General features: G+C 34.5%; 2 protein-coding genes across 7 annotated transcripts in view; one reads left to right on the forward strand and one right to left on the reverse strand.

Annotated features, from left to right (window-relative positions):
* The window catches only part of ELP4 (elongator acetyltransferase complex subunit 4), a 287,779-nt gene extending 273,581 nt beyond the window's left edge, over window positions 1-14,198 (reverse strand). Inside the window, exons 1-2 of the mRNA XM_004446878.4 lie at window positions 13,947-14,198; window positions 6,191-6,226 (exon numbers count right to left, since the gene is read on the reverse strand). Coding sequence (XP_004446935.1) covers window positions 6,191-6,226; window positions 13,947-14,169 — 259 coding nt within the window. The 5' untranslated portion in view covers window positions 14,170-14,198. The remainder of the gene's footprint in view (window positions 1-6,190; window positions 6,227-13,946) is intronic.
* Window positions 14,199-14,305: 107 nt separating this feature from the next.
* IMMP1L (inner mitochondrial membrane peptidase subunit 1) overlaps window positions 14,306-22,187 on the forward strand; it is a 104,319-nt gene continuing 96,437 nt past the window's right edge. For 2 of the 6 annotated variants that reach the window (XM_058305603.2, XM_071218131.1), the window contains exon 1: window positions 14,322-14,436. Coding sequence is in view for 1 of the 6 variants with exons in the window: in XM_004446887.3 (XP_004446944.1) it covers window positions 14,365-14,377 (13 nt within the window). In the remaining 5 variants the exon portion in view is untranslated. Of the gene's footprint in view, window positions 14,437-22,187 lie in introns of all 6 variants that reach the window. The other 4 variants (XM_058305604.2, XM_071218132.1, XM_058305607.1 and 1 more) reach the window with 3 other exon arrangements.

Here is a 22,187-nt window from a genome sequence, read left to right on the forward strand (position 1 = left end):
ACCTTCACTTCAATACTTGCTCTTCTCCATTCCTGACTTCTACTAATGGTGCTACCTTCAAAATTTCTCAGGCAACAAATCTGTAATTATCCTACCTCCTGTCTCTCTTTCATCTCCCATACATCTATACAGTATAGAAGTAGAAATCAGTATTCTTGAAAGGGACATATTAATAGAGAAAAACTGTAGGGGATTGAACTTTTATGTAAGAGCACTCTCAGCATAACCAGCTAAATATTCAGAATTTAATATATACGATGAAATGCAGAAATAGAAAAGTTATGTAGTATTATTCTGTCAAAATATGGCAGCAAATTTATGACTAAAGACGATCTGTAAACATCACCTCATTCTAAGGACAATGAGTAGCTTCCATCACTTTACATTTTTACTTTATTCCTGCAGTACATCCTTCAACACATCTTTACATTGCTCAAAATATTCCACAACCACCTATTTCTTACTACTAGAAATTAACAGTCTTTAGCTAGGCTTTCAGATTATTCGTTTATTCATACATTCATTTAATTATGCCACTACACGGTTCCCATGCTCATTGAGCTTACAGTCTACTAAGATAGATAAGTAGATCAGGAATTCCAAAAAAGTATAATAAGTGCCATGATAAGGTACATACAGAATATTAAGGTAGATTATAGGGAATACTGAGTAGGGGTGAGAAGGGACGTAAAGCATCAGTGGATGATGATTTCTGGAAGAAATATCTAAGTGGAGATCTATTGGATGATAGAGGTAGGAAAAAAGCAGTAAGAAAGAACATAAGAAAAGGCTAGAGGGAATGGTACCTATATATAATAGAAAGCTTAGGATGACAAATATAAGGCATAAAGAAGGACACTAAGAGGATAAGAAGAGATGAGGCTAAAAAGAATCAGTATAGGAAGATCATGTGAGGCATTAGAGTCTATGTTAAGGAGATTGGTCTAATTTAATAGGGAATACTGAAAAGTTTTAAACAAGGGTATGTCAGGACTAGATTTTCATATTAGAAATTTCATTCTCACTGCATTATGAAATTGAACTGAAGCAAGGGAAATATTAATACTTAACACTGGGGATAACTTAAGAAACTAATATAGTAATTGCAGTGAAAGTTGCTGATTATGGACAGAATTAGGGTATTGGCAGTGGGGATAGAAAGAAATCTAAATGAAAAATAGGTAATGGGTGAAAACCATCAGGATTTATACCAGATGAATACAGTGTGCAAAACAAACTAATTACCCATTTGGTAGATTCAGTAATTCAGGGATCATAGGAAGAGAGGTTAAAGGAATGGGGTAGAATTTGGACATAAGGGAAAATTATGAGTTCAGCTCTGGACACATTCACTTTGAGGTATCTCTAAGATATTTAAGAGGAGATGTTAATAGAGAATTGAATATGTCCTCTGCATTCCCTTATGTATCCTATATATGTAGCAATACATAGAAATTACTGACATAAAAGATGAGCTTTACTCTGGTCATTCTACCTATAGCAGGGATTAACACCTCCCAGTCAGAGTATGTAGAGCAGGGACTAGAATACCAGTAGATAAAGGAATCTAAAAAACCATAAGTGGAAGGATAGAAGGAAAACAAGAACAGAATGCTATAATAGAACCCAAAAGAAGGGAGCACTTTAAGAAGGAGAGAGTGGTTAACAACATCAATAGCTGCAGAGATCAAGAAAGAAGAGGACTGCAAAGTATGCCCTGGGTTTAGTAATGATGAGGTTATTAAGATCTCTGGCTAAGATGGTTTCAGTGAGCTGGTATTGTCTGAAGTAGATTGAGGAATAACTGTAGTGTTACAAAAACATCTAAGATGCACACTATTCAAGAGGCTATGCTATGAAAATGGAAGACAAAAAGCAATAATTGGATAGGAAGGTGGGGTTAAGAGGAAGAATTTTTTCAGTCATCTATAAACAGGGCTTGAAAAAAGATCTGCACACATTTAAGTGCACATAGGAAAGAATAAATAAAGAGGAAGGATTAAAGAAAAGAATGGAAAATTGTTATTGTCAGGGTGTTGCAAAGGTGGAAGGTGATAAGATCTATAATACAAGTGAAGAATGAGTCTTAAGCAGAAGTACTGTACATCTTTCCATTTGTGAATAGAGGTAAGTTTTGAGGTTTGATGATGGGAAGTTGGATGAGTTCTCATCTAATGAGGTGATTTTTCACTGTGAAAAGCTGCAAGTCATCCCAGAGAATTAAGGAGAAAGTAATTGTGTCAGAGGTTCAAGGACATGAGAGTTTTAAAAGGCCAATCAGGTTATGGAGAACAAAGGTGACCAGAGTTACACAAAAGAATGTTGGTGATAAGATAGCCTACAATAAATGATGAAAATAACTAGGAAGTCCGTATATGTAGAACTGAGATAGTCTGATGACAGATTTCAAGTGTTAAATTGGCTAGGTTATGGTGCCCAGTTATTTGGTTAAGCAAGCACTGGCCTGATTGCTACTGTGAGTTTATTTCATAGATGGATTTCAATCAATAGTCAGTTGATTACACCTGCACTAATTACATCTACTATCAACAAAGAAGATTGCCTTCACAACTATAGGAGTCTCTTAATCCAATCAGTTGGAGGCCTTAAAGGACAACAGAAAATACTTCAGAGGGCAGAAAGAATTTCTATCTGGATTTTCAGCCTGCCACGTTTTGGGGAATTTAGCAACACTTTTATGGAGTTTCCAACTTGTGGTGTGCCCTGTGGAATTCACATTTGCCAGTGGGGATGGTCCCATGAGCCAATGCCTATAACAAGTCTATTAATACATATCTGATAAGAAATAGCAGTTTTCTCTCCTTTTCTAATCTTTAATCTCTTCCTCTGTCCCTTTCTGTTTCTCTGGAGAACCCTGATTAATATACTTGGTATAGAAAGAGGAGTAACCAAAGATATGAAGGTTTTACTCTAGAGGGGATTTTTTTAGAGGAGATAACAGATTTTAGTATCAAGTGATGATTTACTGTAAAACAAACTTGACTGTGATACTCAGCTACCAGGTGCGTGATCTTGGGAAACTTAGCTTCTTTCTAAACTTCCATTTTATCACCTGTAAAATGAAGACACCTATAATTGCAGTGAAGTTAACTGATATAATACATGTCAAGGGCTTAGCTTGAGGCATGCCACACAAGCCCACCATAAATGTTAAATGTTTCAATTAAATATATATATATTTTTAAAGATTTATTTATTTTATTTCTCTCCCCTTCCCCCCACCCCCCCGCCCCAGTTGTCTGTTCTCTGTGTCTGTCTGCTGCATGTTCTTTGCCCGTTTCTGTTGTTGTCAGCGGCATGGGAATCTGTGTTTCTTTTTGTTGCGTTATCTTGTTGTGTCAGCTCTCTGTGTGTGTGGTGCCATTCCTGGGCAGGCTGCACTTTCTTTCGCGCTGGGGTGGCTCTCCTTACCGGGCGCACTCCTTGTGCGTGGGGCTCCCCTACGCGGGGACACCCCTGCGTGGCAGGGCACTCCTTGCGCGTTATCAACACTGTGCATGGGCCAGCTGCACACGGGTCAAGGAGGCCTGGGGTTTGAACTGCAGACCTCCCATGTGGTAGACAGATGCCCTAACCACTGGGCCAAGTCCGCTTCCCTCAATTACATATTAAGTGACAAGATTTCAGAAATTATTTTTTAGTTAGTGAAGTTTTACATTTACACAAAAACCATGCAGAAAATAGAGTTCCCAAATTTCTTCCTATTAACACTATGCATTTTAGTGTGGTATCTTTGTTAAAATTAATGAAAGAATTTTATCATAATTGGACTATTTTTATACATAGTTTATATTAGAGTTCATGTGTTGTACAGTTTATGGTTTTTTAAAAAAATTTGATTCTAGCAACATATATAAAACCTAAAATTTCTCTTTTTAACCACAAAACATAATTCAGTGGTGTTAATTACATTTAAATGTTGTGCTACTATTTATTACCAAAACTTTTACATCACCCAAAACAGAAATTCTGTACCAATTAAGAATTAACTCCCCAATCACTACCCCTACCCTAGTAACCTGTATTCTAGTTTCTGACTCTTTGATTTTGCTTATTCTAATAATTTCATATCAGTGACATTTCTTTTTTTGTATTTGGCTTATTTCACTCAACGTGACATTTTCAATGTTCATTCGTGTTTGTCATTTGCATCAGAACTTCATTTCATTTCAACATTGTGCTGGACATTACTGGGGCAAGGGAAATCCACAATGACATTAGTATATCATCTCTGGCTATAAAATGTATATATCTAATTAATGAAACCATGCATGATATTAACATGTTTGTTTTAACTACCAGTGTTTCAAATTAAACGAATTTTGTGGGCAAAGAAATTAAACAAAGGAAAGAATGCTTATGGACTGTCAATCAAGTATTCTCAACTCTATATAAAACAATTTAAAAAGAATGCACATAAATTCATGTGACAATATTATCAATGATAAATTATAGAGAAGACTGAGAATATGAATAAAATTAGTTGGCTCTGTAGTTGATCAAACTACCCTTTTCCAAAATATTGATTGATGATGTCAAATTATCTAAAATTATGTATTTGATTGTATACTAGTAAAAAAAAAACCTTAAAAACTTTTTAAAAACTTTAAAACTTAAATACAAAGATTGGTCAAAAGGCTCACAGTTGTTTGATTCAGGCTAACTTTAAATATTTCAAGAAAGTTGGCCTGAACCAAACAAAACTATACAAAAATGGGTACAAATAAAATCCTTCATTTAAATTCAAAATATGAATTTAATAAGTACAGGTGTGGGATACATTAAATAAATATAGTTATAAAGGCTTTTGAGAACTATAAATATAGTATAAGCTAACAATGTGTTGTGGCTACTACTAAAAATAGCATACTAGGAACACTTTCACTGAAATCGTTATGTGCCAAAAAGACTTTGCATACATATTACTGTATTCTGTCTTTACAAACTATATGAAACTTCAATATTATCACCCCCATTTTATGTATGAGAATGAATAAATAACTGACCCAAGTTCACACTAAAGAAAAGCTAATAAACATTTAGGTCAGAGTAATTTTGTTCCAATTAACACATTTTATCACCCCAAAATGCTATGTGTAGGTCATAAATGTGCAATATTATATTCAGTTTTAGGCACAACTGTAAAGACAACATCAGGCTAGAAGGAAAACTAGAAGAAAACAGGCTGGAAGGAAAATTAAATCAAGAGGAAAACAACTAGAAGAATGAGGACTGTGGTATCACAATACATAAAAACCAGTTTAAGAAACAATGTCTAATCTGGAGAAAATTTGAGGTGATAAAGTAGCTATTTTCAAATATTTTAAGGATGTCATGTGAAACAGCAGATAGATTTATTCTGTACTATATCAGAGGACAAAACTAGGAACAACAGATCTGTTATAGGTATATAAACATCAATATAAAGAACTTTGTAATAAATCATTGCCTTCTCTACAAAAAAGCATTGCTTTATAAAGTATACAGTGAGCTCTTTAAGCCAGAAAATACCATTTGATATCTACACTCAAATACTGTTTAGTATCTGCTAAGGATCAAGGAAAAGTAGTTTGTGGCTAGATGAGAGGTTTTGTTATGTGACTGCCAAGGTTTATTTTAATTCCAAGAGTCTATCATCTATACTAAAAAATAAGGCAAATAGGGATATGTATACATATCTAAACAAGAATTCTTGTTTAAATATGAATAAAAATATGATTTAATAGCTTGTTACTTTTCTTTCAATAGGACAATAATGGTCAAATCTATGCACTATATGACGGATTTATTAGTACATCAAAATTCAAATTAACAATTTTAATAATTCCACTCCAAATAGTGAAATTCTCCAAAACAAAACAAAACAAAACAAAACAAAACAATCTATTGGCTTTAATTTTAGGTTTTCTTTAACAACTGAAGCAAAATATACTGTCAACATGTATAAATTATAAGGGCTAGATTTTCAGATATGTATGCTCATTTATTTCATGTTTATAAGACCATTCAAATTTATGACAGGACTTAGGGCAATATTTTAATTTATCTTAACCTTTGCAGAGATTTAACAGCTTAAAATATTTAATTTCAGAATGGGCAAATCCATAAAATCATTATGCACAACAGAAAACTGTGGTCAGGAAGAGCAAAGCATGTAGTCCATACTAACCAATTAGAAGAACTGTTCCAACAGCTAAACCTCCACCTTGAATTGAAATAAAAACAAGAAGAAAATTAATCTACCTTATTACATTATCTTTAGCATAAAACTTAGGCTCTACCAAGGACAGGTACTGCAATAACTTTAAAACTGCAGTTGAGAACAACATTTTAATTACCTTTGCAATACTTTGTTCAAGGTGCTATTATGAAATAATTACATGTTATATCTAATTACATGCTACACATTACAATTACTTTCACAATATACTGTACTATTCTCCTTTCTCCTGTGATAGGACCATGCTGTATTCAACATGTAGATAAGCATTCCAATAACGTTATATTTAGCACTAGTTAACAAATTAACTCAATAGTCAAGACCTAAATATGCACAGTAACCGAATTACTATATAAGTACAACATGGAAAAAATGATTGTTATGATAGAAATTCCACTTTAGTATTTATCCTCAAATTTAATAAGCTTTGAAGAAAATAACTGATAATTAAAACTATTATTTTCTTTATAATATACACAGTTTAAACATTCTCTAAGTATGGATGTCTAAATATACTTAGAATTTAAAATTTACAATATTTTTACCATTTTGAACAAAAAAAGAATTATAAAAATACATTTTCAATGTTATTAGAAAGTTTTCTTTAAATATGTATGACTTAGGGTAATACAGTTAATAATACATGACTCATATAGTGAATCATTAAATATAAACTTAAAATCAAGTTTCAAGAAACAAGAACCACACTATTTTAGATAGGACATCAGACCACTATTTTGTTTGTTTATCATCCCATTTGTAAAAGTATTAGTATTTGCAATTAATGTTGCAAACATTAACAAATCCACTTAAAAATTTGAAAAAATGTACATAAAGAATGAATACAGGGCAGTGGTTATGGCTCAGTGGCTGAGTGCCTGCTTCCCATGTATAAGGTCCTAGTGAACCCCTGTACCTCTTTAAAAAAAAAAAAGACTAGAACTATATTTAAATTATAGCCAATTAAAAAGGAACTACTCTGACAACTGAAAACAATGTAGTTTTTTTCTTCTGTGCACCAAACACTGAAGCACTTTGCACACCAATAAAGAACTTTCTCCAAAAAGTTTTGTAGCAGAGCATTATGTAGAAAAATTTAGTATAAAAAGTCCTCTTGATAGTATTTATTTTTTTGCCTTGTAAAGAAGCATATGGGGAAACGCACTTGGCCCAGTAGTTAGGGCGTCCATCTACCATATGGGAGGTCCACGGTTCAAACCCCGGGCCTCCTTGACCTGTGTGGAGCTGGCCCATGCGCAGTGCTGATGCGCACATGGAGTGCGGTGCCACGCAGGGGTGTCCCCTGGCGTAGGGATGTCCCCCGGCGTAGGGGAGCCCCCTGCGCAAGGAGTACGCCCCATAAGGAGAGCCGCCCAGCGCGAAAGAAAGTGCAGCCTGCCCAGGAATGGCGCCGCCCACACTTCCCATGCCGCTGGCAACAACAGAAGCGGACAAAGAAACAAGACAGCAGCAAATAGACACAGAGAACAGACAACTCGGGGTGGCGGGTAATTAAATAAATAAATACATCTTTAAAAAAAAAAAGCATATGTAACTGTTGTGTTTAAAGAAATATAAGCAATTTGGTAACAGAATAAATACAACACAAAATTTGGGTTATGCTAACTAATTTATAGCAAGACTTGAAATCAATTTTATGATAATATGTAGATTATTCCAAATTGTTAAAAAAGAAAAAATAAAAACAGAAGGGAAAAAACCTTACACATATGTATTTTTATGTTTAAGTGGATTGTTAAAAGGACTGAATATACAAATAATAATATATGTATACATATACATTAATTTGACATTTAAACAATTTCCTTCATGGTAGCATTTGAAGCTATATCAGGCTAATAGCATAGCTTCAACTGTTGTTCAAGCTAAAAGATTAACACAAGCTGAAATGTATACGATGATAGTATTCATAGCATTTGAGGACAAAAAGGTCTTCCTTGGAACAAGATTAGACTGTTTCATTTCTGTTTGTGCCAGATAAAGGCTACTAATTTTTAAATCCATTTTGAACATTTAACATCGCACTTTTCAACTCGTTACTTGCCTACTTTCTGTAACATGCAAAAATGAACATTTAACTACTGAACAGCTATTTTTTCTATAATTAATGAGATAAAATAAGCACATAACAGACATTCTGTAGTGTCTAGAGTAGAGCATGTACTATTAAAAAAATTAAACCTGCTTTTCTTTCTTAAACCTATGTCCTATATGAAGGGTCAAGGTTTTTTCTTATCTAAACGCCCCTGAATATACATTCATGTCTTCTCAAATTAGGAATTTATATAAGGCCCTCTACTGGAATAGCTAGAGAGAATTCAAGATTATTTAACACTCACAATGAGATGATGAGAAAAAAAAATCAAGTAATAGTATACCAATTAGATGATGTGATCCCCAGCACAGGTGTCTGGCCCACAGCAGGTGCTACTCAGTAAGAGCTACCATTACCATTGGGGCAATTTTCTAATTAGAACAAAGCACTAAAAATACCCTGATTTGATAAAGGTGATCACCATAACAATTAAAATTAGTAAGAATACATCCCATTGATGAACTAGTTAAGGAAAGCATTATACAAATAAAGCTAAGCTAAGAAAGTTTTCTATTAAGAAAGAGCTAAACAATCCACTGTTCCTGAAACAGCGGGAAGAATATTCAAGCAAATTTTTAAAACCTTCCATGTTAAAAATCCTAACATTTGGAAAATTTGAACATTACATAAGATAAATGGGGATACAGAATTATTTAATTAATATCCTATCAGAAAGACTTCTCTTACAAAAAGGCTGTTTTCTTTCTTTTTTCTAATGGGCTCTATTATATAAATTTACTAGATTCAAAATTAGATGACTATAGTAATGTTGGTCATTTGAAAGGCTGGTCCTGAGGAATAAGATGAAACCACCTTATTAACTATTTTTAAATCCACATTTTATTCTGCGAATATGAAGTAAAAATGATTTGACATTTATGTATACACACACATACAGAAACAACATGCCTCTATTGTTCTAGCCTTGATTTTAGTGTGACAGGACATTGTAACATTTCCCCCAAATACCTCATTTGATATACTGAAGTTGTTAGTCGGATTTCAAGCTAAAGTTAAGTACTTTCTAGCTATGTTTTCAGCCAAAAAAATAAAAAATAAAAAAACCAACCAACCAATTAAGTTATATCTTGACAAATTATCTTAATTGAAAGCTAGCTTTTAACACATTTTTAAAAATCTAGTAATTCACTAATAATGTTATTATTCTCAAAAGCAAAATATACCTCACATTAAGATTTTCCAGGTCAAATACAAATACCTTTTCCCAGTAGTAAACTAAAATGTTTTATAGATAAGAAATGGGGTAAGGAAGCAACATCTTAGTTCTATGATTAAAAAAAAACCAGCAACACAAAGCTTTAGGAGTAAATGTTTACCACTTCCTCTGTTCTTTAATTTCACCTTAGAAATCATGATTACCTTAGAATCACTAAGCAAATAAGAAACTCTTGGTTTTATTTTCAGACCTCTTTAAGAATTCTAATTCTTGCGCTTACTAAAAATACAAGTACGGTATTTCACCTACATATAAGATTAGAAAATTCCGGGTTTGAAAAGTTGATAATTTGCAAGCTTGAAATTTTAAAGTACTAGTTTCATCAAGATTTTACATATAATCTTAAAAAACAGGAGACAGTTTTTGTTTAAAAAATTAATACCTTTAAAAAAACAGTATCAGAAAGTCTAAGGGTTTTTAAGAAAGGGTTTTTCCTAATCCATATGACAAGCAGTTAGAAAATGTTAACAGTATTAATTTAAAGGGAGAAAAGTCAATTCTCAGCCCTCATGCCACCAATCAAACCTCTAATTAAGTTATACATTATAGGTAAACTAAGTCTCATTACTATAGGAGACTATGAAGGCCCAGAAGAGAAAGGTTATTTATCAACAAGGGCAATTCTCTTAAGTTAGAAAAAGTGAAAGGAAATAGAAATAAAAATCAGGAAAAATAAGTGATTTATGCCAGTCCTTTCCAATGTTCCCTATAAAGGAATAGCATTGCTTATAATTATAGAAAACTATTTTGAGTAAAATGCAATGCAAAAAAGTTTTTTCTTGTTCATAATAATATTCTTTTCTTGGTTCCTATAATATGTTCAACCTATTTAATTGATGCCACACCCCAAATTAAATTGCAGTTATTTAATTAACAGGTCTATTTTCACTTCCCTCTCAAAGAGGTATGGAACATTCTGGCAACTCTTGATTACTGCACAAACTATTGGCTGAGCAAATATGGGAATCAAAATAGAGAAAGCTATGAATAGTGATAATGGTTCTATAGATTAAATCACATGAAATAATTCTGCACAGTAATCAAAAGAATAAACTACATTTCCTTAAATGTACAGCCATCTTTATCATTTGCTAAAATAGCATAACCAGGAATGTTAAAAATATAGTACAAGTAGGATGTACATTATCCCACATTCAGATTAGAAAAGTAGAGCAAAAGAAGACCACCAGTATTTACTTTTCAATGTCAATGTAAAAGTTGAAGCTTCTTCTGGAGTATTCTTCCTGGACCATTATTGACCTCAAAATCCCAGCTGCCATTAACTTGATTTTGAAAATTTATTAAGTCCTGAGACCCAAACCTGGGAAGTCACCTTTCCCTCAAATACCTTTTTCAAGGATGAGTCTGGGGAATAATTCTCCCAGGTTAGAGGTACTATACCTTATATCTTAGGAAAAAAAGTAATTCTGCCAGTCTCATTTACCTATTATCTTTCTTTAGAAATTCCTGGGTAAGGGAAATGGAATATCTATCTAATCAAGTCGTCTTCATTTTCCGAAATGTGTGCCAATTTATACACAGTTTCTTCAAGTAATAACACAAATGTCCAGGAATGACTGGATTGCAAACCTGGGTTAGGAAATCTAAGAACTTGAAAATTGAAATTTAGGCAACTTGGGAAATTTATATAAAAATCTAACAATTATCAAACCAAAAATATCTAATATGATTATATCATGTTTAAAGATGAAGCTATTGGGAATTTTCAAATTTATGAAATGCTTTGGAGAAAACAACGGCAACATTAGCATATCATCAAATGACTAACATTCAATTAGTCTGTATTGTGTGTTTCAAATACATTTTGCATCTACACTTAAAACTATAATGCTTAAAATTACAATGAGGTCATGAGAGCAGTAGTAAAATGTCACTACGTTGCCTCAGTGTCAATACAGTATTCACTTACACAGTAACCACAGAATATATTTAGGCAAAAATCATGTTATAGTACAGTCTCATCATTCTGATATAACATCCTACTATGATTACATTTTTTGTCACAATGTGGCCATGTTAGGTTTGTCATACTCTGATTCAAACAATATTTTACACTACCAATATAGTTGCTTATAGTATATGAACACATTAGCAGCTAATTGTTTTACTTTCAAATAATCTTTTAATGGAAAACAATGTAAAATGTTTTCTCCACAGGGCCATACAGAATAGAAAGTTGAAATACAAAAATACTATTGAGGAGTTAACAACTACAATACTTCTAGATGTATTTATTATTCCCAAATGTAGTAACTCCTTCTATAATAACTTTTTCAACTTTTGTGCACTTTGAGAATTAACTACATGCATGCAAGATACGTTTCAAAATATTCAACTGATATTTGTTTCAATCATTTTAGTTAATACCAATTTTTAGCATAAGCTTATTACAGTTACTGTTATCTTCAAATACTAGAATAACTCCACCCCTGACCTCCCCCAAGCAAATTGGGAAAATTTTTAAATTGAGGAAAGTGCTTGGGCTTTCTTTGGGTAGGTGTTTTAAAAGAGAAACTATAGTTAAATCCATTAGTTTTATGTTCAGTAAATGGCTAAAACCCTCTGAAGAGTTCTTAAAAATTTGAGACAGTTCTAGCATAGTGCATAGAGTTTTAGATTTGAGTCCAGTGATAAGCCCACAACAATATTAGTTTTGTGACTTTGTTCCTCACAATCTCTAAATCTGGTTTTAGAGTTCAAACACATAATTCCATTCCATGTGTTTCATAATCTCTAGTCTGGATTTTTTTCTACACATTATTTTCCTTTTAATGAAGATTTTAATGAGAACCTGCCAAGTGCCATGAACTGTGCCAGGCATAATTTTTATTCTGATGTGGAACTGAAGATAAAATGTCAAAAATGTGGTTTGACTTTTTTGTTTGGAGTTTCAGGATCAAGTGAATAAAGTCACACACCTACAGAGGATTACAAACAAACAAAAAAATTAAGGACTAGGAATAGCTTCCATCCTTTAATTTAAAAATAGGACAATAGAAAGGCTCACAAGAGGAAAAAAGTGAAATAAGTTATTTGCTTTCTAGATATTTCAAATAATTTCTATTTACAATACCAAACAACTCAGGAAGACAATGGACTTGAAACGATTAAAGTGAAACTATTAAAATTTATGTAGAAATAACCAGGGTCTTATTAGGCCATGGAAGAACAGAGGCAAGTAGCCATACTATTTCAAATATATTGCTTGTCTTGTCACTTTCCTCTGCACTAAACCCATTTGAAAAACATACTTCCTTGGATCAAAAACATATGTATAGAAAATGTCAAGGGAAATACAAGAACAACAGATGGCATCTGTAATATTTTATAAGAGTGTACAAGATTTAACAGACACATACCACACACTTTAAAATAAATTACGAAATATAAACACAGGCCAGTTTTAATGAAGCGGCATTCCAGATAGGAATCAATTTATTTACAAACTTTATTAACATGGCAATTCTATCCTACCAAACTAATTTAGTCAATATTTCCAAAATAACATTTATGAAACAAGTATATTCGCAGGCAGGCTTTTCGTGCAAAATCCCAGAGATTTCAAAGGGATGCCTACGATTTGGACTTATTTTTCTTATTAAAATGTGAATTCGATTTATATATATCGTTTGGAATGTAGCGGCAATTAACTCTGGGGGGAAGAAACTAACTACATATCTCCATGTAGCTATAGGCACAGATAAACATATACACACAAATAGATACATTTAACGCAGTTACGGGTATAAATAACTCTCTAAATATCAACGACAGACCTTACTACTTATGGGTCAACTTAATCTTCAATATCTGTTTTCTTAAAGCCAATATGTCTTGTTTTAAGATTAGAACCAAGAAATAGGCAGTTTTGCGGTGACACAGAGAAAGTTACTTTCTTCAGCATTTTCTAAGGAAGCCAACCGTCTCTCATAGTGATAAAAACTTTAATACGTTAGTCCAAATCGTGAGCTACCTGGGGTTGACAGCAGGGTGTTGTTCTCAGAGACCAGGATGGGGATTCTAGGTAAAGGCCAAACTTTCTCAAGATAGTAACGCTTCCCCTTAACTAGGAAGCATTTCAGAGTAAAATCATGAAGGGATCCCGTCGTAAGCTAGAAAGGGGCAGATGAGCAGAGAACGAGAGAAGACAGTGTGGGCACTAAGGGTCTTCATGCAATGCTTCCATCCCTCCATCTCTATCAGAACCGGTTATCCTATCCACGTCCGAAAGCTGATAGGTCAGAAAGAGACGTGGGGTCAGGGACGCTCCCTTGACACATTCCCTTCCTAAATTTCCCACTGTTGAGCCCACATCTCCCTTCCGAACCGACCTAGGAGCTGGTCCAGGGCAGGAAGCCCGGTTGATACCAGCAGCTGCCCATTCCGCATCGACGGTCGTGTGCCCGCGATGGACACCAGACGAGAGCCACCGCTGTCGGTACCGTCAGCTTTAGGACTCTTCCTCTGGAAACTTGTGACGTTATTCTTGCTTGCTGCCACCGCCACAGACCCAGCACTCCCGGCACCCGTTCCATAGGTTGCCATGGCCGCCATTTTGGAGCTTCTCCTGTTAACCCAATGGGAACCCTGGGAACTCAGCTGCCGGCCAATCAGAGCCAGCTCCAAATTCCCGCCTTCCTGTTCGCTACCTTGGTTCCCGTAGCCAATAGGACTGAAATTAGTTCCCGAGTCAACCAATTGCAAAGCGCGTTGCTAACAAGTGAGCTTCTCTTAAGGTCTGGAGGATTTATGCGGGCCCCAGGTGAGAAAGGCCCACCTGTGTCCTCGTTCAGGGGCGTTCGGGGTTCTTTGGGGCCAGAGGTGGGTAATATCATTCAACATTCGTCTTGTCTCAAGGGCCTTCGTTCAAGCTGAAACGGTTGAGGGAGCAATAAGCCCTGTTAGGGCTTTTCTAGCAACTGCAGAAGCTCGCGCCTTACTCCGTACTATACTAAGGAGTAGAGATAACTTTCCCCTGCCCATTTCTTCTAGTTTCTGAGAGAAAATTCACATCACCTCCTCCACAGCCTTTTTTTCTGAGTGGTTTTTATTATATACGGACAGGTCAGGAACTGTTAAATTAATGAATTGCTTGCTAGAGGTCTAGGCTTATTTCGTTAGTGCCGGGAGTAGGAGGATTGGCTTTAGGTCTTGGAGTGAGCTTTGAGGTGATTTGATTTTCCTCTGGAAGAGCAAATGACAAAATGTACCTCTCTGACAGGTCGCCCTGAGAAGCTTTCGTTAATTTTAATTAGTGCTTCTGAAGTCTTGGAGCGCCTTTTCTTAAGCGGTGTGAGTGACAAGTGTTACTCAGACAACCTTGTTCACACATTTAATTGTCGTTTGCTGGTTAAAGCAGCTGCAAATGACAGAAAATACTCGATTTCTCCCACCCGCCCCCAAATTGATTAGAATTAGATAGGCATATGTACTTTCTAGCTGTGAACATTGCAGTGAGAAATTTTTTAAAAAATTGAAATAGGAATTTTATGTGAGGAAAAAACATAGGAATTAAAGCTGTCCCTTGGATTTATATTTTTTTCCTCAAAACTGGGCTGGGGAGGTGAGGTTAAGTTACTTTTAAAGACATGAATGGTTGACAAATGTCTAAAATTAAAAGCACTACCAAATCTTTACTATTAAGGTACTAATTTTGAAGGTGATATTTTTGAATGCATACAAAACTCATCGAAATTCTTGCTATTGTTTTAAATCTCAATGACCTATTAAACCATTTTGGCCATTCTGCTTGATAAATTGAAATTAGTATTGATATAGTCACTGGAGTTTTTGAGTTTGGGAATGTGTCGTTTCCTCCCCCCCCCCCCAACCATATTCAGTAAGAAGAACTTTGCTATTTAACAATATATTAACTAGTAAACTTTGATTAAGGTTTAGATGCTTTCATTTCTAATCCTTCTCAAGATTTCACAAATCTTGAAATCATTCAATAAATACTGCCTGCTTAGACCTATAGAAATGGTCTTATTTGAAGGAGATAAGAATAACACATAGGTAACAGTATAGCACTTAAAAAGAACACTTAGAAAATATGTGCTGACTTTATCCTGAAGAAAATAAGTGTTAGACTAAAACAAAAAGTGCCAAAACAGTCAAATATCAAATAGAAAATTTCTTGAATATGTTTGCTGCTCTGAAAATTTTAGAGCACTACAAACATTTGATTTTTGTATGCTTCTTTACTCTGTCAAAGAAAAATTGCACCAGTGTTAAACAGGTAAGGACGACTTTATTCAAGGCTATTGCAGTAGGTGAGAGGGGTCAGAAACCAAGTCTAAACTCAACTCTGCAAAGCAGAGGGCAAAATGTTTCTTAAGTTCTGGAGTGTGCTAGTGGAAATGTAGTAGAGGATGTTAGGTGGAGGTCAAGCAGTGTCTCCTGAGTTTACTCTTGAAATAAGGTGGAACATGTTCCATCTGAGTTCTATAGGGGTTGGACGAGAAAGGAAGTCTTGGGCCTAAAGTCAGGCTGGAATCTGTAACAACCTGTGTAAGTGGGAGGTCAGATGAAAGGTGGCATGATCAGATAATAGACCAGAGAATGTTTTAGGCCGAAACCGGCCTATTCTCCAGGAGTCCTTAAAGAAGGAATGTATGCTGGAGCAGGCTGAAAATAGTTCTTTGTAGTAAGCCATTTTTCAGAACACAAAGGTTAGGAGATTTCTTAACCTTTGATGTTTTCCAGTTTTACAGGGCTCAGATAAAGTTCAACATTGTCAATTATATCAATTAAATATTCTCGTTTCCTTCTCTGTTTATCTCACCCTTTAGTTTTCTCAAGGTGATGATAGTGTTCCTGTTTGCTTCATTTCTGTAACTGAAGAACTGTATTCCAACTTTTACTGTAATTTGGGAAGCATGACATGTATACATCAAAGCATTCCTGAAATTAGGTTATACCCTTGGAATAATACTATGACAAAGTAAATTAATCTGTCTTCAGTTTTTGAAAAGACAAAATCTTTGCTCCCAAATAATTCCAAATTGAATTTAGCAGCATATATAAAATTGAATAGAAAACATTGAAATAAATATTCATGGAAGGGAGGGGTTAAAAGGGCATAATTTAGTTGTGGCATTAGTTAATTAATTCAACAGTTATTTAGCATATGCTAAATTGCAGGGACTCTGCTAAATGCTCAAGTTACATAGAGAAAATACTTAGTTTCTGCTATCCTTGGGTTTACAGTAGGTGAGATGATGGGCAGATAGGTTAATAAAGAATACTGCCAAAGTGCTAGGGAATTTTTTTTTTGTTGTTGGTTATTGTTGGCTTCAGCTCCAGTATTTCTGTTTGATTCCTTTTTAAATTTTCTGAAATTTATTGAGATTTTCATATTCATTTATTGCTTTTCTAATATCTTTTGGTTCTTTCTCCATGTTTTCCTTTATCTGCTTGAACAAATGAAGGCTACCTAGCTGAGTGGAAAAAAGGAGCTTTGGACAGTTTCTTTTAGAAGAAGGTTAGTCTGAATTTAGAAGGATGTGTAGAAAGAAGATAAAAAGGCATTAGAGAAAATTGGAGCAATAACAGACTGAGAAGACTGCTCCTTCAGTAAATTCATTCTCATGCTTCTGTGTAAGTAGTTCTCTTAAAATATGCAGAGAACTAAGAGGAGACTGAAGTAGTTAGGGATAGGTCTAATTATTGTACTTTTTAAAAAAATTAAATTAATTTGTTTTTATTACAGAAGTTGTGAACTTACAAAACAATCATACATATGTGTGGAATTCCCATACAACACCCTTTCCCCAGTATACCACACCATTGTGGAACATTTGTTACAGATTATGAGATAATGTCATCAGACTGTTACCACTAACTATTTGGCATATTTTTTCCTTAACCCCCTATTATTAACGCAGTTAATAATTTTTTATGCAAAAACATTACAGTATTGCTGTTAACTATAGTCCATAGCTTACACTGATTGTATTTTTCCCATGCTTCTCCACATTCCCACACCCTAAAATAGTGATATACATCTGTCTAGTTCACAGAACGACATTTTTTCTTTTTGTATTAGCTACAATTCTCATCCACCTGTGAGTTTCACTGAGTTATTTGGTCCCTAGATTATTCTCTAGCTTTCTTTATATTGACATTTACCTCTCTGGACTACCCTTTTCAGCCATAATACCATTTATAAACCACCTGTTACTACGTGTTATCATCAAGTCTATTTCCTCACTTTTACAGTCAGGTTAATTAAAACTTATACATACATTAAGCATCAGTACCCTTTCTCAGCCCTCCTCTTATCTCCTAATGACTTATACTCTAGGTTTTAAATCCATGCATTTATTCTTCATATTTAGTTCATATTAGTGAGATCATGCAATGTTTGTCCTTTTGTGTCTGGTTTATTTCACTTAGCATAATGTCTTCAAGATTGATCCATGTTATTATATGTATGCCAATTTCATTTCTTCTTACTGCAGCATAGTAGTCCATCATATATATATACTACATTTTGTTTGTCCATTCTTTGGTTGATGGACATTTGGGTTGTTTACATCTTTTGACAATCGTGAATAATGCCACTGTGAACATCTGTGTGCAAATGTCAGTTTGTGTCCTAGTTTTTGGTTCTTCTGGATATATCCCTAGTAGAGGAATTGCTGGATAATATGGTAGTTCTATATTTAGCTTCCTGAGGAATTGCCAAACTGTCTTTCACAGAGGCTGCACTGTTTAGTCCCACCAATAGTGAAGAAGTGTTATTTCTCTACATCCTCTCCAGCACTTCTTATTTTGTCTTTTTGAAAAATAATGGCCAGTCTGTGTGGTGTGAGATGATATCTCATTGTCATTTTGATTTCCATTTCCCTAAGACCTAGTGATATGGAACCTTTTTGCATGTGCTTTTTGGCCATTTGCATTTTCTCTTTGGAGAAATGTCTATTTTAAGTCTTTTGCCCACTTTTTAATTGGTTTGTTTGCTCTTTATTGTTGAGTTATATGATCTCTTTATGTGGAATGGAAATCAAACCCTTACCAGATACGTGGTTTCCAAATATTTTCTCCCATTGAGAGGGCTGCCTTTTCATCTCCATTATGATGTCCTTTGAGTCACAAAAGTGTTTTAAGTTTGAAGAGGTCCCATTATCCATGTTTTCCTTCATTGCTTGTGCTTTCAGTGTAAGGTTTAAGAATCCACCACCTACCACCTGGTCTTAAAGATTTTTCCTGCATTTTCTTCTAGGAGCTTTGTGGTTCTTAGCTTCTTATATTTAGGTGTTTGATCCCTTTTGAGTTAATTTTTATATAAGGTGTGAAATATGGGGTCCCTTTCTTTCTTTTGACTGTGGATGTCCAATTCTCTTAGCTCTGTTTGTTGAATAGACTGTTCTGCCCCAGCTGGGTGGGGCAAAGATGTAAGGGTCTATTTCTGAACCTGACCAGAGATGTAAGGGTCCATTTCTGAACCATCAGTTTGTTTCTATTGGTCTATGTGTCTATCTTTATGCCAGTACCATGCAATTTTTACCACCGTAGCTAGGTAATATGATTTACCTAGTCCTCCAACTTCACTTTCATTTTTAAAATGTTTCTGGCTGTTTGGGGCCCCTTACCCTTCCAAATAAATTTGATAATTGTGTTTTCCATTTGTTTAAAAAATGTTGGTGGAGTTTTTTTCCGGATCGCATTGAATCTGTATCTCAATTTGGGTGGAATCGACATCTTAATGTTTAGTCTTGCAGTCCATTAACATGGAATGTTCTTCCAATTATTTAAGTCTTTAAAAAAAATTTTTTTTTACAAATGCCTTATAGTTTTCTGAATACAAATGCATGACATCTTTGATTAAGTTTATTTCTAAATATTTGATTGATTTAATCACTATTGTAAGTGGAATTTTTTTCCTTTTTCAGATTGCGTGTTATTACTGTATAGAAACAACAGATTTTTGCAAATTGATCTTGTATCCTGACACTCTACTGAGATCGTTTATTAGCTCTAGCAGCTTTTTTGTAGATTTCTGGGGACTTTATAGGTACAGGATCCTATCATCTGTGAATAGAGAAAGTTTTACTTCTTTCCAGTTTGGACTTTTTTTTTTCATTTTTCTTGCCTGATTACTTAAGCTAGAAGCTCTAGTACTATATTGAACAAGAGTGATGATAGTGGGCATCCTTGTCTTGTTCTGGATATCAACAGGAAAGCTTTCAGTCTTTCGTTATTGAGTACAGTATTAACTGTGGGTTTTTCATATATGGCCTTTATCATTTTGAGAAAGTTTCTTCAATTCTTATCTTTTGGTGTGTTTTTATCAAGAAAGAATGTTGTATTTTGTCAAATGCCTTTTCTGGATCAATCGATAAAATTATGTGGTTTTTCTTCTTTGATTTATTAACGTGGTGTATTATGCTGATTTTCTTGTGTTAAACCACCCTTGCATGCCTGGTAGAAAACCCACTTGATCATGTTGAATAATTCTTTTAATGTTTTTCAATTCAATCAGCAAATATTTCTTTGGGCATTTTTGCACCTGTATCCATTTGGGAAATGGGTCAGTAATTTTCTTGTGTTGTAATATCTGGCTTTGGTATTAGGGTGATATTGGCTTCATAGATTTGGTGGAACTCACCTATGAAACCATCTAGTCCTGGGTTTTTCATTTTTGGGGAGTTGTTTGATGACTTTCACTCTCTTTACTTGTGATTGATTTGTTGAGGTCTTCTGTTTCTTCTAGGGTCTGTGTAGGTTGTTCATATGTTCCTCGGAAGTTTTCCTAGGAACACAGTTCCTCTTATGATCTCTTTTGTTCCCATGGAGTCATTAGTAATGTATCCGTTTTCATTTTAAAATTTTATTTATTTGCATCTTCTTTTTTTCTTTGTCATTTTAGCTAAGGGTTTGTCAATTTTGTTAATCTTGAAGAACCAAGTTTTGGTTTTGTTAGTTCTATTTTTTTGTTGTTCTCAAATTTGTTATTTCATTCCTTCTGCTTTTTTGGGGAATAGTTTATGGTTCTTTTCCTAGGTTCTCCAGCTGTGTAGTTAGGTCATTGATTTTAGCTCTTTCTTCTTTTTTAATGTAAGTATTAAGGGCTATAAATTTCCCTCTCAGCACTGCCTTTCTGTATCCCATAGGTTCTGATATGTTGTGTTCTTGTTTTCATTCATCTCAATATATTTATTGATTTGTCTCACAGTTTCTTCTTTGACTCATTGATCATTTGAGAGTCTGTTGTTTGAGTCTCCATATATTTGTGAATTTTCTCTTTTTTCACCTCTTGTTGATTTCCAGCTTTATTTTATTATGATCAGAGAAAGTATTTTGTATAATTTTGATCTTGTTGAATTTATTGAGATCTGCTTTGTGACCCAACATACGGTCTCTCCTGGGAAAAGATCCATGAGCACTTGAGAAGAATGTATATCCTGCTCTTTTTGGTTTGCAATGTTCTGTATATGTCTATTAGGTTTAGTTCATTTATTATCATATTATTCAAGCTCTGTTTGTTTATTGATCCTCTGCCCAGATGTTCTACCTAATGCTGAAAGTAGTGTATTGAAGTCTTCAACTATTACCGTAGAGACATCTATTCTCCCTTCAGTTTTGCCAGTGTTTGCCTCATGTATTTTGGGACCTCCTGGCTAGGTGCATATACATTACTTTTTAAAAAATTTATTCCTCAGTAGTTTATTCTTTTTTTTTTAAAGATTTATTTCATTTCATTTTATTCCCTCCCCCCCCTTTGTTGTTTATGCTCACTGCCTGCCTTCAGCTCTTTGTGGCAGTGAGGATCATCAGCTCTCCATGGCAGCATGGGCTGTTTTGTCTTTACAAGGAGGCCCCCGGAATCGAACCCAGGACCTCCCATATGGTAGACAGCAGGCCAATCACCTGAGCCATATCTGCCTCCCTGCATATATATTTATGATAGTTTTTTCTTCCTGGTGAATTGCCCCTTTTATTATTGTATAATGTCATTCCCTGCTTCTAATAACAGTTTTGCTTTTAAAGTCAATTTCATTCAATATAAATATAGACGTATAGCTACTCCAGCTTTTTTTTTTTTTTTTTTTTGGTTATTATATGTGTGGAATATCTTTTTCCAGCCTTTCACTTTCAATCTATTGGTTGGCTCTGAGGTGAGTCTCTTTCAGACAGTATAAAGGTGGCTTATATTTTCTTATCTATTCCTCCAGTCTTTGTCCTTTGATTGGGATGTTTAATCCATGAACACTAAGTGTTACTACTATAAAGGCAGTTCTTATTGCACCCATTTTGACCTTTAGGTTTTATCTGTCCTATTTTGTTTTCACCCTTCTTTTTACACTTTTAGTTACTTTTACTGATATAATCTTCATTTTCAGGCTCTCTTGCAAGCCTCTCCTGTCTTTTCTTTCCAAGCTGTAGCACTCCCTTTAACCTTCCTTCAAAGCCACTCTCTTGTATTCAAGCTCTCTCAGCTTCTTAACTGTGAATATTCTAAACTTGCCCTCATTTAAAAAAAAAAAAAATTATTTCTCCCCCCCCCCCCGGTTGTCTGTTCTCTGTGTCTATTTGCTGTGTCTTCTTTGTCCACTTCTGTTGTTGTC

This window comes from Dasypus novemcinctus, chromosome 10, assembly GCF_030445035.2.
Source record: "Dasypus novemcinctus isolate mDasNov1 chromosome 10, mDasNov1.1.hap2, whole genome shotgun sequence".
Lineage (NCBI taxonomy): Eukaryota > Metazoa > Chordata > Mammalia > Cingulata > Dasypodidae > Dasypus > Dasypus novemcinctus.